A 16,521-nucleotide genomic window follows, 5' to 3' on the forward strand; every position below is an offset into this window, starting at 1 on the left:
AAAACCAACCAATATCCAAAATTGGAACTTCGGTAAGAGGTACTTTACGCAAGTTTACCACCCAAACGAAACAACTAACAGTTCCCTGATGGGTAAACCACAATTCAAAAGAAGAGAAAATGCATCACTATCCAAAAATCAAATTAATCAAACCATTAACTGTCATCTCTCATCTCCATACTTCCATCATTTCACTTGCTATCTAACTTCAAATGAATTTAAAAGCAATTTTGACGCCCTACACAATGGCACATGAATCAATTGACGGAGGTAAACCTTAGCCCTGCAAGCTACTATAAACATCTCACCTTAGTTTTGCTTACAAACTAATAGTAATACTGATCTCTGCTGGAGATGTCACATTGCACAATAATTCAAACAGCTTACTTGCATAATTTTTTTTTTTTGAAGTTTATAGGATCACGTCATACATTAGAAATAAAATGAAAAATAAGAATTTGCCAAAATCCACATTGAATCACATCAAAGACAGAGTAATGGATTGAATAGTAGAAAAACATTAAAAAAAACCAAAATTTGAAAGTAACCATGCATTAAAAAAAAAGAAGAAAAGGTACAATTACTTGATTTTCATCATAGTCTAGAGCATAATGGGATCCATGCCCTAAAAAGCACAAATTATCAAATCTAATAACAATTAATTAAGTTCATTGAGAGACTAACCACCAGATTACTTCTCTGAAGAGTTGGGTCCTCTCTTCTTCCCAAATCCAACAACTGAAAAAAAAACAAAAACAAAAATCAGATAAAAACACTGCCAAACCAAAGCTCAAAGCGCCAAGTGAATGAAGGTTTGTATACTCACCGGCGGTCACGAAACGGCGGTTGTACTGCATACGCTTGTGAGCACGGCCCCTTGGCTTCTTCTTCTTATCTTGTTTGGCCACCTTAGGCGTCTGGCCGCGCACCTTCCCAGCGCGAGCAAGAGATCCGTGCACCTTCCCTGACAAACGTATCAAAAGATAGACAATGAAAACACTAGAAACAAAAACACAAAGGATCAAGATGGCGATGAGAGAAGGAGAGTGAATCCAGGCAAAAACCCTAGATCGTGAAGGAAAATCACCCATGTTTTCCGCTTCCTAGGGTTTGCAGATCGAGAAGGAGCAAGAGACGATGGAAACCCTTGTCGGCTCTTCGAGAGATTGGGGCGGCGACGAGAGAACCCTAGTTGCTTATAAAGCTCATCGTCTAAGGCGGTAAATTTATGGGCCGGCCCAAACTGGGCTTAGTTTGGGCTCGCTCGCAGCCCAAGTCATACATGCTCACAAAATACAAATTTAAGAAATTTTTTAATTAAGTTATTAATTAAAAAAATAGAATAAATCACTGACTAAATGACTGACAAAATCTATAATATACATGCTATTATTAAATAAAGTATAATTTGCAACAGAGTATTTCAAAGAACAAATTTATATTTAATTTAACAAAATTTAAAATTAAAGATTAAATATATTCCCAAAAATTAATTTTTAAGTTAACACCCAACTAAATACATAAACTTATTATTTAAGAACTAACAATAACCAGAAAAAGATTAAACTTGGATTCATAATTTATCTTGTACTTATTCTTTAAGTACAAGATAAAAAAAATAACAACAAAACACACAAGCGAGAAATGTTTTTTTAAGAAAGCCAGAAAAAGTGATTTATAATTTAGTTATACCTCGAAAGAACTTTATAATTACATGAATACAATGAATTTTTATATAAATAATTCTTTTGGTTTAATGAAATCTTCAGACTTACAACAACCGCAAAGATGGGGTATATATATATTAATAATTTTTTTATAATAAATATATATATTAGTAATAAGCTACAAGGCTAGAATTTATGGCAAAGGCAGCAACATTTAGGACAAGATTTCAATTACAAATGTCCTCAGTAACATTTATGAACAATGAGCAGTATACCAGTGAGAAGTGTTTTTTTAGCTTTGTTTCGCATCAACATTGTTTTGCATCAACAAGCCTAGAGTACGATCATTTAAACAAACGATCCAACAAGTCAGGCACACGGAGAATCCCTGAACATTCATTATATCAGCACACAAGCAGGATGACAGAAAGCCGAAGCAAATGAGGTGGGAAATAATAGTTTCTTCACAGTATGTATATATCTCCATGTTTTGAAGAAAATGGTTCAGACATAGGTTGTCCTGCCATACCTTTCCTGCTTCTTTGCCTGAAAATTTCATTGGAGGGAATCAAAGTTTTGCGATAGGATTCAGAGAAATAAATGAGTTGGAAAGAAACTTTTGAGTAAATCAACAATGTTGGCTAACTCAGAATAATATAAGTTTATATAAGTTCATATCTTTTACAATAAAAAAACGGAAAAACATGAACTTTCATCTTACCACTTTAAACTTAGCTTGGAGATTGGATATTCCAACAGGGCATTCTCCTTGCTCATCATACTCAGCAAACTCCCCTCCGGATAAATCAACATCGAATTTAGTGCCACTTGTCTGGAGTTTTCATAATATCTTCATTAGTTCATCATTTTGTTAACAAAATGAAAGGTTACTTAGGAGGTAGGCAATAAGCTACCTGCTTCCAATGATTCTAGTTTCAAATGTATGTGGAACATGCATTCACATAGAAAAAGGTAAGCTTCTATATAAAATTCAAAACAATTGTTGGATTGGATAGGGGATCAGCATTGTGAGTCCCTTAAGCTTCTGATTAGATAGGGCTGTTTTCATCATATCATTGACCAAGGCAAAAAATTGAGAATGAAAAAAGTCAAAAATCAACGGATGCCACAGCCATTAGATACTATTATCTAATCAATGTTTTGAAAATGATTTACATATAACTGCATATGGCAAGGAAAACAAAAATTCCACATGCAGATCATGGAGTCCAACAAGTTCCATTTACCATAAATAAGAAACAAAAGATTCTCATAGGAATATAGGATGATACAAGTTTACATTAATTTTCACATCAACAATTTTAACTCTGGCTTTTAACATAAGGGTGACCTATTTTACATTAAACATGGTCAATGCATAAAGACAGGTAGCATGCAAATATGGTAGTAGTGCTATTAAGTAAGATGGACAACAAACAGGAAATTATACTTTTGTGTACGAAACTTCAAACTAAATAGTGAGGATATATGCAAGATACACTCATAAACCAGAGGCCCATGAGGATGAAATGACAAGACGCTGGTTGAATGGTCCTAATGACCAGAGCTAAAAATCAATAAATATTTTGCTAGTTAAAAAGTCATAAGATTCTCCTGCAGGTTTGTAATATGAAGCAGACTTTGAATAAAGACCCTGCAGCTCACACAATGATTTGTCATAGTACATAAGTCACAAGCACTCATTTTCAGGCATATAGGTAATAGTATATTAACTTTCCTTGTTCCACAACACAAGTACAATGGAAAGCCAACAATCATCAGAGAAATTGTGAAGTTAAGCATTTGCAAGACGAGAAAACTTAGGTGAAGTGCAATAGATGAAATTTATATAGTTCACCGTTGGATTTTTGACACTTGTAATGAGATGAGTAATTTTAACGGAAAAAATAAAGGCATTATGGTAAAGTTGTTATATTTTAATATATTTTTGGAACATGTCAGAAGCTCAATGGGCACTACACCAACTACACCTATTACTCTAGTTAACCTCTTGGCAAAAAGTGGCCTTTGATCAATAAAGAAGCACTTACAGATTCAGCAACCCATCCATCTCCAAATATGAAATCTATTGGTTCAAAGCCCCGGCACTCAAAAACCATCAACTTGGCTAATGCTTCCTTTTGGCTGGCATCAAGGGTCAATGGTTCTCCATACTTCGGAACCATTTGAATTGTGCCATCCCTACCACACAACTTGCACTGGAAAGTATAAAGTGAGAGTGTATTAGCTGACATAACAAAACATAAAATAAAGGCAATGTATGGAGTATACTTAATCAATAACACTATCTGGACAACTAACTCTAGGTCAAATTTAACAAAACTAAAAAGTGAAGCATGTTGCAAAACAATAACCAAGATAGATTAAACAATAACAGACGAAAAACGGAGTGCTTATTTAGTGAAGCAAGTCACAAAGTACGCATAAAAAATTTGTTTCAATGAACCATAAATTAATCACATTTATTTTGGGAGAAAAAAAAAAGAACTTAGATGAGAAAATGCAAAGACCCAATGCGACTTTTACATTAACATATCATGGATAAGGAGCTTTCTAAAACCTACAAGACTGATTTAGATGATACATGCATCAATTTTGTGCTTTAGAAATTTATGAATTATAAACCTTCACAAGTGCATTCAATTGGACAAACATTGGAGCTTGTGCGGGGAGGCCTCTTTCTAGGAAGACGAAGGCTATGTGGAACTTTTTCCATAAAAACCCTGGAGAAAAAAACCTTTTATAAACTTGTTTTAGTACTACCTTAATTTTGACTACTTTTTCCCCAACACTTAGGTCACTGAAGCTACATTGCATTCTTAGAACCAAGCAGTAAGAATGAGATGGTTATGAACACAAGAATGCTAAAGCATAAAGAGGCCATTGCATGTTCTCAATGGAGGCAGAAAATTCAATTGTTGATTGCTTTAAAGATGTCTGCCTAATATGTATAACAGAAAATAGGAAAAAAAAAAAATGTACCCTATACAAGGGATTACAGAGTGAAAGGCCAAAACCTTAGCATCAATCATCATAAGCTAACTTAAAACCATATCATTCATAGAGAATAATAATTAAACAATCTCCGGCATTTCCACACATTTCTCAACTTGAAAGCAAAATCAATCAAAGAAAAACTCCACTTAAAACAATGATAAATACTCCAAAATTTCACCCGACTCCATGAGACTGCACGAGAGTATTCTTCATCAACAACAAATAAACACAAGCTACATGAAAATTAGGTTAGGCTAATTTTTTCACAATACCTCAAATCCATCTTCAAGGGCTATGAACGAGAATGTTTTAGATTCTAACATCGATATATGAAACAAATGTAAACCAAATCGATTAAAAAAGAACACAATGCGTAAACAATCAGCTACAATAGAGAGCGACCTTCTGAACAAGATTTGCGGTTCCTTTGCTATTAGGAATGGACACGGTCTCAGATAGGGTAACATACGTCTCCTTCTGCGTCACCTCACCACAGTTCTCGCATTTCAGCTGGATAATCACCATAAAAAATCTCATCAAAAACCACAAAAATCGCATAAAACCCTAAGATCCAATCGAAAACCAAATGGAAAACCCTCAGATGATCTACGAAAACTGGGTAGATCAAAAGACCTTGAATCCGTAGACGTAGTTGGGATCATCACAGCCATCACGAGGCTGGAGGTTGGTGAGGTTCTCCAGCTCCGCCGTGAAGCTCAGCAAGTAGAACACCATCGTCGGGGTTTGAAGCTCGATCGAGAGAGGAAAGCGAAACGCAGCGAAGCGAGAGGGCAAATGGCGTGATATATAGCCTGCGTAGTAAGGCAACCCGATAACCCGATGCCCGTTTTGGATCCGATCCGAAAAAAGTAGATCCAATAGTGTATTTTTTATAAATATATACGCACACCTCTTTGTTTTATTTGCCATCATGCTCTATACGTGTCGATATTTTAATGGTTAGATTGGGAATTGTAAGCAATGAATGTATGCCACGTGTTAAGATTAGCGTGTGGGTGAGAATGGGTGGTGTGAGTATCTTTTATTTTTATATTTTTTATAAATATTGGAGAATTTCTCATTTCCCTGGAATTAGGGTTTCGACGGATTTGCAGGTATGGAATTGAGCGCCCTCTTTTGTTTGTTTTTGATTTCTTTGTTGAAAATTTAGGGTTCATAGAATTTGATTTATGATGAATATTGTGTCTTTTTATATGTTGTTATTGTTGTTGTGTATATTGCTTGTCGAATTGATATGACTTGTGATATAGATTTGATTATTCTTTCTACATTCCTTAAAATTGAGATTATATATATATATTGATGATTATAATGGGTGTGAATCAAGTTGAGAATTGTTGTGATTTGGTATTCGTTTTGATTATGGATGATTGGCTGAGAGATTGTTGGATTGGGGAATTTCAAGGAAAAGAACAGCCATAAGAAAGATTGGTTTATTGATTTTGGTTGAATGAAAAAGAATAATTTTTAGGCAAATTAAAGATTATCCTCTGATGGTGATCAGAGTATAATTTTTCAGGTTTTGTGTTAATAGTTATGTTTTTTTTTTATGAGATCCTATTGTGTCTACCCATGTTGTTTAGTTTCTTCGACATCATTTTTCTGATGATACCAATTGTCTTCCACCTTGGTTTTTCCACTGGTGGATTCTTCTGATCTCGACTTGGTTGTCCTTGTGTTTAACATCTGTTTCATCAGGTGCTTTTGTACATATTTGTAGATCCATGCTCAAACTTGTGCAGTTTTTGTGATTGCAGTTTTGATGCTGAGATTTTTCTATATTTTATTTGTGTTTGAGGTGTGATGTTGCTTTGTAGATGTTCTTTTTGTATGTAGAACTGATGTTGTTGATATGCCATGAAGATCTTAAGCTTTGTTTGATGATCTCTTGGTCAGAATGAAGAAATACATTGTATGGTAATGTGAATAAATTGTATGTAGATGGCACATCAACCGTGAATGTTAAATATTGAATTGTTAGGAACGAGACTGGTTTATCCTCTTTATCATGGTGTTTTAGTGTATTTTCTTTAGTTGTATTGCTTGGTATCGTCCTAGACTCATCCTATATATTCCTTCATCTTAGTTGAGAATGATCATAAGACTTTCCTCACATTCTATATGGACGGAGCTGCTTGAAATTTTTATTTGTTGCTTCAAGTAAAGCATAGCTGCCATTTCAAAAGGAACTGATTCTGGAAAAACTACTTGATAAGCATGCATCTATTAGGCCTACCTGAAGTAAGCTATGTAGTATACTCTTCAGAGAATCTGTATGACATGTGCCTCTAGAATTGGCTTTTCTAAAGACCGTGTATCTGTTTGATTTTCATTCAGTTAAACTGCACCTTCACTGCTATGAAATTACAATCACAGATTTGTTTCCAATTTTTAATATTGAAGATATGACTGCACCTCTACTCCAAGGATGCAGGATTGCGCCACATGTATTGTTCTTTTCTTATTAGAAATAGATAATGAATGGAATTGTGGGATTGTAGTAAGATTAAATGGTTTGATGCTATTGATGATATAGTTTAAGCCAATGTAGACTTAACTTTTTAGCCATTCTGGTTGCAAAATTCATGTGAAGCTTATGTGCTACTTTTCATAAACTAAGAACATTGTCATCAGATCAGAAAGCTCAATACCCTTTTTTTTAAAAAAAAAGTAAGCTCAATACTCTATTATATATTTCATATCATTCCCACTCCTGGGAACAAATTTTTCCAATGTCTTTATCTGATTCATTTCGTTTTACATGTGCAATTAAAGTTTCATGATAATCATTGTTCCCTCCCCACTACCACTATTGTCCCTGCTCACCATTTTTGTGTTTCTTACATGTTCTGCAGAACGGTAGGAAAACATGGTTGCAAATGGTGAAGCACCAGCCCGGGGCAGTGCAGCTGCAGCTGCAAGCTTGCGCAGGCGGCGTGCTAGCAGTGGAACTGGTGCTGGAGGGGCAAATACAATGCTCCAGTTCTACACTGATGATTCTGCAGGTCTCAGGATATCCCCTAACACTGTCCTTATCATGAGTGTCGGGTTTATTGCTGTGGTGGCCGTTCTGCATGTTGTTGGTAAGGTCTGGAGGAATTAGAGTTCAGCCATCATCATAACTATAACCATTTTGTTTCATGAAAATTTCTTCCATAAACCATGAGCTATTCCTCAGTCAGATGTGACTGGTGAATGCTTTTACAAATTTTCTGTTATGTGGAATACTAAGTTATGTGCAATCATATCAGCATTATAAGATCTTCTTTGTTCTCTTATTTAATCTTCGTTTATGGATTTTTGTGATCCATCTTGTCTGGAAATTGTAGTTTTATTTTAGATTATATATCAGACACCTAATAATAGTTTAATCACAATAAAGTGGAGTTCATGGATTCCAGAAGATCTTGATGCAAGACCATATATATATATATATATATATACAAGGAGAAAACAACCAGAAAGGGCATGGTTTCCACAATAAAAAAACTTTGAGCTAGGTAAAACATTTCAAAGGTCAGTAAGATGGATTTTATGCATGACCTATGTATCATGTGGTTGTCTCTCTTCTTGTATAGACTGGAAAATCTTTGTTGCTAACTCTGGTTCAGACTTAGCATTCTGAGGAACAGCTTTGATCACTCGGGTTCGGGTTTGGGTTTGGTTCTTGCTGCCTTGAGACGGTTGAACAGAGCCCTCTGCAGCTAGAACCACTGGTTGACCCTTCTCACAAGGACTGCTTGCTGCCCTTCCATCCTTTGATGCCTGAAACTTGCGAAGGCGGCCTGAAAATGCCACAACTTTTGGGTTTGACTTTTTACATGAGCTCTGTTCAGTCTGCCCGGTGGGTCGTGAACCATCCATCGGGCTAACTTGTTCAGTAGCTGAGGCAACGGCGGCTTGATTCATGACTGGCATAGGATAAGAAGCCGGGTAGTAATTAGCACTGAATGGGAGAACACTCGGAGGAACACTTATGTTTGGTCGCTGATAAGTTGCTATAATGCCGTAAGCTGTATTCAGTGGGGCACAACCTTGATAAACAGGGGGCATAAAACCGTTGTTCGGAAGATAAGGACCGGCACATGGCTTGTAAACAAGCCCTTCCAAAGGCGAAATTACAGGAACCAACCACTGATTACCAGGCGGCGGGAAGCACCATGAACTCAGTCTCTGAGCACAAGCCACAGAAGGGCTAGATTCTGGATGCTGTACGCTAACTTCTCTGTGGAGACCTTCTCTGTGGAGACCATCCTGACGAGAAGAATAGCTCGGCGGAGCTTCTATGTTTTGGTTTGGCTTCTGCAGATCATCTTCCTGTCTGGTAGTTACCGCTTGAGTTTTCGACAAGGACTCTTGTTGCTTAGTAATTTCTGATGGCGCCTGCTGTGAAGATTTGGTTAAACATTGATTGCCTTCAAGAGACTTCAAGGGCACCTTCTTTGAAGGCTTGCTTAAACATCGATTGCCTTCAAGAAGCATATTCGGCGATGCAGCAATCAACTTTTGGACCTGTAAAGAGAAGCAAAAATATGATATCTGGTAATCTTGTATTAGCATTCTGCGTCTTTTTCCAGCGACCAGATTGAAACTAACCTTTATTAATCTGTGCAGCTCAAACACTTGTATCGCAAAAACCCTCTGCTGACTGCATTTCATCACAAAAGTCACTATTAACAAGCTTAGCGACCGATGGCATAAGCATATGTATATACATATAGCATAAAGAGTATTAACATAACCATACACCCTTGATGTTTACAGAGAACATTCAATGGATTTCAAGTGTCAAAACATCAGACCAAAGATCGTGTCGTAGATTGTATCCTATGCACATCAAGATTCAGCATGACAGACATAGAACAAGGGTGATTAAGAATAAGATCAAATGAACAATTCACAATACTCACTTGAGAATAGCACTTCTTGCTTTCCAAAACTGTTTTGGGCCAATAGATTCAACGATATCATCAGGATGTACCTCCCGCCTTGACGATGAATCCACCATGGGGACATCACAAGCTTCATTTCTTTCTCCACTCGCCTTATTGTCCTTTTCTTGATTATGATCATTGCCTGTGTTTTCTCTTCGGCAACTGTTGTCGAGTAATGTTTTCGAACAGGATTCATTTTTAGCACTGGAAGCATTCCTACAGCCATTGTCATTCAAGCATTTGTTTTGGACAGAAGCATCAATATCATGAGGTTTTTTATCCTGTTCTTCACTTTCCATATGCAAATCCTCATTAAGATCTATGCTTTTAGGCAGGTCTGGTTCTGCAAGATTTTCGCCGGCATGCAGAATGGGTGCAGACTTCTTCTGTTCCTTGATTGATAAAGCTTTTTTTCGCCTTTGTTCATTCTGACTTGTTTTGATACTTACCGACTTTGTATCAAGAACCTTGCTTTCTTCCATGGACTCATGCTCAGAACAAACAAGAGTAGTTTTTCTTTCCCTTGTTGAATACTTGCCACTTTCAATCTTCGGAACAGACATTTGAAACGGATAAAGAACACTCCTCTCATGTCTGCAATACTACACAGAAAAAAAAAATGAACATTGAATTCAGCAATTGATAAATTGCAAACAGTTAAACAAATTGAAAACTTATTTGAGTTTTTAACTTCAAATGAACAAATAAGAACATATAACAATCAAAAACTCCAACCAAATCACCATAGAACAATCAAATGAACAAACAAGAACTAATAATCAAACTCACCACAGAACAATCAAATGAATAAATAAGAACAAAAAAAATACATACATACATATATATATATATATATATAGAAAGGATTTATGAAAGAAAGAAAGAAAGAAAACCTGGTTGGAAGATGGAGAAGGTCCCATGGTGCAGGCATTGCCACAATGAGGTGGAAAAGAGAGAGAAGAACCAGGCCTTGGATTGAGCTTCTGAGAGGAGACACTTAGCTGCTCATAGAGAGTCATCTTGTTCCTGATCTGATGAGCTTTAGGACCTCCCTTCTCCTCCTTCTTCTCCACTTCCATCTCTTCAATTTCTCTTTTCAATTCACCAAATTATCCCAAATAATTCCTTGATCCAAAAACACATAAAAATCCAAACTTTACAACTGGAATCACTGCAAACCGCCTCTACAAAACAGAATCACAAATATCAAAAACAGAACAAAGGGATTGCTTGAAAAAGATAATTAAAAATCAGAACTTTTGAGACCTAAACCGCCAGAAAGCAGGTGATAAAATCAGTGAGGCCGCAAAATCTGAACTTTCCGAGAATTGAGCAAAGGAAACGCATGAAAAATGCGGCTTTTGATCCGAATGGGATGGGGAGGAGAAGGAGAGGGAGACGAGTGATGATGTTTGGTAGCTTGATTCGGTGAAAGTTGGGAAATGAGCGCTGTTTTTGGAATGCCATCATCTCTCTGTATATAGCCTTTGGAAACTCCACCATTTTCATTTTTATTTTTCTTTTTTCCCCAAAAAAAAACTTTTATTTTTCATTTTTCTTTATAGTGTGTGTATATTTAAAATTGAAAAAAAAATGATTTTTTGTTTATTTAATTTGTTATAAACTAATTTTGTGATTTTTCATGTGAATTGCTAAAAAAACCCTTTTATTTTTTATTTTTAAAAAATAATATATATATATATATTATTCTAGGAAATGATTTTTTTTTTAATTTTCAAAGTAATTTATCAGTGGCTAATTTTATGATTGGAAGGGCCACGTGAAGGTATGTATGTCCACCTTTTTCCTACGTAATGGATTACACCATCTTTTGAAAGTTTATAATAAAAATTAATCTTTATTTTAAATTCACTCTGACATGTATGTTTTTTTTTTCTTTGTAGTTTAAATAGAAGTTTTTATTAAATAAATAATTCAATAAACATTTTTTTCTCAGGTTCCATTGGAGTGTGTGTGAAAATATATTTATAAAAAATTTTATCTTCGTTTTGTATTTAATTTTTAAAAAATAATTTGTTGATTGGAGAAAATAACGGCAATCAGGTGATTTCTGAATGGAGTCTCTGACAAAAAAAAATTTAATTTTTTTTAGATATGATATTCTATTTTGACATAATACATTCCATCAACTTCTGAATATTTATAATAAAAATATTGAAATTGAATTTTATTTTCAATGTACCAAGTTTAAATAAAAGTTTTTGCTAAATAAATACATAAATATATTATTTCTCTAAGTTTCTCTTGTGTTTATAAATAAAAATCTTATTTTTTTAAAAAAAATTTGTGTTTAATATTTAGACGCTAATTCTATGATTGGAATTTGGAGGATGTCATGTGCCATATAACTCATATATGTAGTATTTTTAGATTGGGGCAGTTGTTTTTCTTTTTTTTACTATATATTTTTTAAAAAATAATGAAAAAAATTACATCCATTTAAGATTTAATTTATTAAAGCTATTTTATGATTTGAGAAATGTTAAAATTTTATAATATATAAAAATACACAGAATAAATAAGGTATTTTTTTTAGAAGTATTAGAATAAAAAATTAATGAAAAGTAAGATATTCCAAATAATATAAAATACTCTCTCCGTTCCTTTTTATCTATGGTGAATAACCGAATCTCACATACCAATAAATTTAGTTATTTCACAAACTTTTATAAAAAGTTTGTTCTCTTTCCAAAATTACCTCTAATTATACCTTCACATTTCTCTCTCATAATAATAAATGCTTCGTGATATTAGAAATTGACAAATAAAAAGGAACATTGGTTTACGATAAAAAGGAACTGAGGGAGTATAAAAAGAATGGTACATGGTATTTGATGGTATAAAATCTTAATTAATAGATATTTTGAAGAAGAATGCCCCATGGTAAGGATACCATATAAAATCTTAACAATTAGATATTTCTTAAAAACATATCACGTGATAGATGTTGTTTTTTCCCCCTTTTTTCTCCATACAAAATTTAATCCTAAAATAGCAAAAGAACATATGAAACATTGATATCACACTATCGAATAAGTGACTCAAATACAAACAAACACTAAATCACACAAAACACCAATCAAAAAACTAAATACTTAATTAACAAACACTCAAAAGACCACTAAACACTCAATTAACACCCAACATCCTCAACCAAAATCATAGAAAATATTAATATGAGCAATAACCAATAAATAACAGACACACACACACACAAAAAAATGTTGCTTGTCATACCTAGACATGCAACAAACAAAAAAAAGAAACTTAATCATCCTTTTTGCACTGATCCAAGTGAGAAATATAACTCTTCTTGGCCATTTCATTTCCAAGGTTGTCAGACCCGGACCGGCCCGGCCGGTTCAACCGGAAAAACCGGGAACTGGCCATGTGGCCGGCCCGGGTATACCCCATTGACCCGGATATTAAAAAATCCGGTGTTAACCCGGTGACCCGGGCGATTCAACCGGGAATCGGTTGACCCGGCCGGGTCAATCGAGTCACAATGTTTAATTTTTTTTTACAATATTTAATAATTTATTATTATTTTTTCATTAGAAACCACAAAATCGTGTATATTTATTAATATTAATTTATAATTTATAATCAATAAATCGGATTACAATATATATATATCATAAACATACCAACAAAAATTAACATTTAAAAATAAAATATATTAATGTGTTATGTAAATACTTTCTAAAAATTTAATTTATTAAGAAAATAAAACAAGAAATGAGTGTAATTTATTATAAAAATATAAAATTAAAGTATTCTAATTAAATAAAAAATATAAAAAAATTTAAAACAAAATAAAAACTCAATTGAGATATAAGAATTAATGAATTAAATTTCTTATTTATTTTAACAAAATCAACCAATAAAAAAATAAATAACACCGAGAGAAGTTCGATAATTATATATTAATATATTAAATTTATAAATATTTAAAAATATAAAAATAAATGACATAATTAGAAAACTCTACTGTATATAAGATCATTTATCAATTTAAATATAAAATTTGTGTAGGTTTTTATAATATAATTATGGGTTTAATATTATATTTGCTCATTATTAATTATTATAATATTTTTTATATTTAATTATTGACCCCGATTCAACCCCGGTTCGACCCGTTCGAACCCATTGACCCCTGACCCCTGGGTTTAGCCGGGTCATTGCCCGGGTCGGGTCTGACAACCTTGTTCATTTCTCTAGAGTAAGCTGACTTAAAACCATCTATCTAGCAAAGTTCTACCATGAGAACAATTACATTAACCGCAAGAGTTGTTCTTATAATCCTAACCAAGAGAGACTTCCCTGTAGTCTTCCTTTAAAACTAACTCACCTTTCTTCTCCAACTAATTTGGGGCTTTCTAGATACATTGATAGCCTTTAACACTTTTAATCAAACAAAATTATAGAAAGAGCAACTAAAAAACAAGTGGTGAAAAACTATCCATCTAGAGCCAAGTTGATCATATGCTCTTGCTATGGTTCTCTACAGTCGTGATGGGATCTAGAGTCAAATTGGAGGATTCTATCACTACTATCCGTCGGAGTCATGATTTTTTAGATCAATAAGTAGAGGAGACAGGAGGAGATAACACGGGCTAGTTAGTAGTGAGGTTTCAAGAGAATTGAGGCGGCCTACGATTGTTGTTGTCTTTTGTTTTTTTTTCTTGTTTGTTCTCCGTTTGTCTTTGTTCGACCCTTGTGATTCCACTTCTTATGGTTTGATGTTATAATTACATAGTTTTGTATTTCTTCCACGCCAGTTTCGTGGAAGGTTGTTGTTTATTTTTTATCTTAATTGAAGTAGTCTATCCACCCTTTCAATATACATCCATCTAACCAGATCCACACAATACACACATTTGCATTAGTAACCTTCAATTCAAAAAGTTAATTTTATTAGACCATATTATTCTAGTCAAACTAACTCTTTTCGTAATCCTGAAGCAAAAAATTTCATGTGTTCCTAATGAAAAAGTCCCCATTCTTACTAAATAAGTACAATAGTCAGAAGTCTACTTACACATAATGATGTTTGCATGGATTGTTTGTTGAAGATTTAGTTGTTCTATAGCAATATTTACTTGAAAATTTTGAACGTTTTTTTCTAAAAAAATAAAAAATAAAAAATAAAAATTGAATGTATATATGATATTTGCAAAAATGTTACAGGTCTTTGATATTAAAAAATATTAATTAATAGATATTTTTACAAAGAATGTTTCATGGTATCAATATCATATAAAATCTTAACCACTAGATATTTTTAAGAAGCATATCACATGGTAGATAAGGTTCTTTTAAGATTAATAAGATTGTAAAAATTGTATTTATTCACGCATATAATAAATGCATTTTTTTTAAAATATATTGTTTTTTCTTTGCTAATATTTAATTGATATGTATATATATATATATATATAGATATAAGAGAAAATTTTGATTATGAATAAAAAAATCGAAAGTTACTATATAAAAAGCCATTTAGCGATTGAAAAGCAAATAAATTTAAAGAAAATAGAAAGAGATTTCAATATTTTAAAAATTTTAAGGTGGTGTTTGTCAAAAGTTTGATTATTATTTAATTGAGAAAGAAAAGAAAAGGAAAAAAAACTACTTTCTTGTGTTAGGCTGGGAAAAGAAAATTAGTTTTATAAAATAATTTTCCAAACAAAATTAAATAAAATCTCCATTTTTTTTCTTAATAGTAGCAAATAGATAAATATATTTTGAATAACAGAAAAACTTGTATTCTTATGTTAATCAAAACTAGATATTTAGAAAATCAATTTTTATTTTTAAAATTATCCATTACTATATATTAAAAATAATTAAATCATAAAAAAATTGTTGAATTATTATGGCCTCATACTAAAAACTAGTGTATTTGAATCATTTGATAATATAAAATCTTAAGATATAGACATTTCTTTTTTAAAAAAAAACAAACTCCAGTAGAAACGGTTCTTTTAAGATAAATATATTTTTAATATATATTTCTCTGATTGGATTAATTAATATTCCAATTAACATAGATTGTTAGGAAGAGTTCCATTATATATATATATATATATATATACATAATACCATTAACCGAACGAATTAAACAAATATATTTATATATATAAATATATGTATATTTGTTAACCATAAAAACAAATGTCCAATTCTTTTTAAAATATTAAAATAATATTTGAAAGGATTTTGAAAAATAGGAAAAAATTCTATGCTTAACAGTTTATGATTTAATTAATTTTAATTAATATTATTTACTTACAAATTAATTTTTATTATAATTATAAATTAATAATAACTGTGTCTTAAAATTAATACATTTTAAAAAAATTAATCTATAAAAAAAGTTAGTTGGATAACCATGACCTCATACTCAAAGAAATATATAAGAATATAATTTACTGATATAAATTGTTATTATGATTAATTAATAATTTAGTAACAATATTATTGGCTCAAAAATGAGAGTCCCTGGGCCAAATTTCAATGTGGGCCTTGGGCTTGTAATAATTGGGTTTGGGTTTCTTCATATGAGGGTTTTTTTTTTGTGAGATATAGCCTCATAATAATCATATTTATTTATAAATTTTCAATTTGAAAAAAAAATTACAACTTTTATGAAAATATAAATTGATTTTTTAGAAGAGAAACATAATAAATGAAAGTTTAGTATTTTAATATTTTTTTTAGTTGCATTTTGATCGGAGAAGTATATAAACTTAAGCTAATCATTTTTACAAAGGTATATAAAAGAAATAACATTATAATGGTTGTTTTTAATGTTGATTTTGTTATGTTTTTCATGTTGCTTATTTTCTTGAAAT

The 16,521-nt window shown here is 32.5% G+C and overlaps 4 protein-coding genes across 7 annotated transcripts; 1 reads left to right on the forward strand and 3 right to left on the reverse strand.

The window, feature by feature from the left end:
- Nucleotides 1-520: 520 nt before the first annotated feature.
- On the reverse strand, nt 521-1,206 carry LOC120251749 (40S ribosomal protein S30). Its single transcript, XM_039260392.1, has 3 exons — nt 1,088-1,206; nt 827-964; nt 521-738 (listed from the first exon to the last, which is right to left on the reverse strand). Exons 1-3 carry the CDS (start codon nt 1,089-1,091, stop codon nt 692-694), a joined length of 189 nt encoding a protein of 62 aa, XP_039116326.1. The 5' UTR covers nt 1,092-1,206; the 3' UTR covers nt 521-691.
- A 653-nt stretch (nt 1,207-1,859) lies between these two features.
- Nucleotides 1,860-5,479, reverse strand: LOC120251930 (UPF0587 protein F46B6.12). 2 transcript variants are annotated; one of them, XM_039260581.1, is made up of 5 exons: nt 5,319-5,479; nt 5,088-5,195; nt 3,719-3,886; nt 2,389-2,499; nt 1,860-2,213 (listed from the first exon to the last, which is right to left on the reverse strand). In XM_039260581.1, the coding sequence occupies exons 1-5, from the start codon at nt 5,418-5,420 to the stop codon at nt 2,172-2,174; spliced, it is 531 nt and encodes a 176-aa protein (XP_039116515.1). In that variant the 5' UTR covers nt 5,421-5,479; the 3' UTR covers nt 1,860-2,171. The 2 variants fall into 2 exon arrangements, with proteins under 2 accessions (XP_039116515.1, XP_039116516.1); XM_039260582.1 differs by lacking the exon at nt 1,860-2,213 and having other exon boundaries at nt 2,380-2,499.
- A 189-nt stretch (nt 5,480-5,668) lies between these two features.
- LOC120251568 (protein transport protein Sec61 subunit beta-like) lies at nt 5,669-7,967 on the forward strand. Its single transcript, XM_039260129.1, has 2 exons — nt 5,669-5,800; nt 7,562-7,967. The coding sequence occupies exon 2, from the start codon at nt 7,576-7,578 to the stop codon at nt 7,807-7,809; it is 234 nt and encodes a 77-aa protein (XP_039116063.1). The 5' UTR covers nt 5,669-5,800; nt 7,562-7,575; the 3' UTR covers nt 7,810-7,967.
- A 119-nt stretch (nt 7,968-8,086) lies between these two features.
- LOC120251567 (protein HEADING DATE 3B-like) lies at nt 8,087-11,111 on the reverse strand. 3 transcript variants are annotated; one of them, XM_039260127.1, is made up of 5 exons: nt 10,907-11,111; nt 10,534-10,822; nt 9,617-10,242; nt 9,303-9,354; nt 8,087-9,218 (listed from the first exon to the last, which is right to left on the reverse strand). In XM_039260127.1, the coding sequence occupies exons 2-5, from the start codon at nt 10,717-10,719 to the stop codon at nt 8,250-8,252; spliced, it is 1,833 nt and encodes a 610-aa protein (XP_039116061.1). In that variant the 5' UTR covers nt 10,720-10,822; nt 10,907-11,111; the 3' UTR covers nt 8,087-8,249. The 3 variants fall into 3 exon arrangements, with proteins under 3 accessions (XP_039116061.1, XP_039116060.1, XP_039116062.1); XM_039260126.1 differs by having other exon boundaries at nt 10,534-10,824; nt 10,898-11,111; XM_039260128.1 differs by lacking the exon at nt 10,907-11,111 and having other exon boundaries at nt 9,617-10,234; nt 10,534-10,712.
- Nucleotides 11,112-16,521: the final 5,410 nt, after the last annotated feature.

The sequence above is a fragment of the Dioscorea cayenensis genome, chromosome 20, assembly GCF_009730915.1.
Source record: "Dioscorea cayenensis subsp. rotundata cultivar TDr96_F1 chromosome 20, TDr96_F1_v2_PseudoChromosome.rev07_lg8_w22 25.fasta, whole genome shotgun sequence".
In the NCBI taxonomy this organism is placed as follows: domain Eukaryota; kingdom Viridiplantae; phylum Streptophyta; class Magnoliopsida; order Dioscoreales; family Dioscoreaceae; genus Dioscorea; species Dioscorea cayenensis.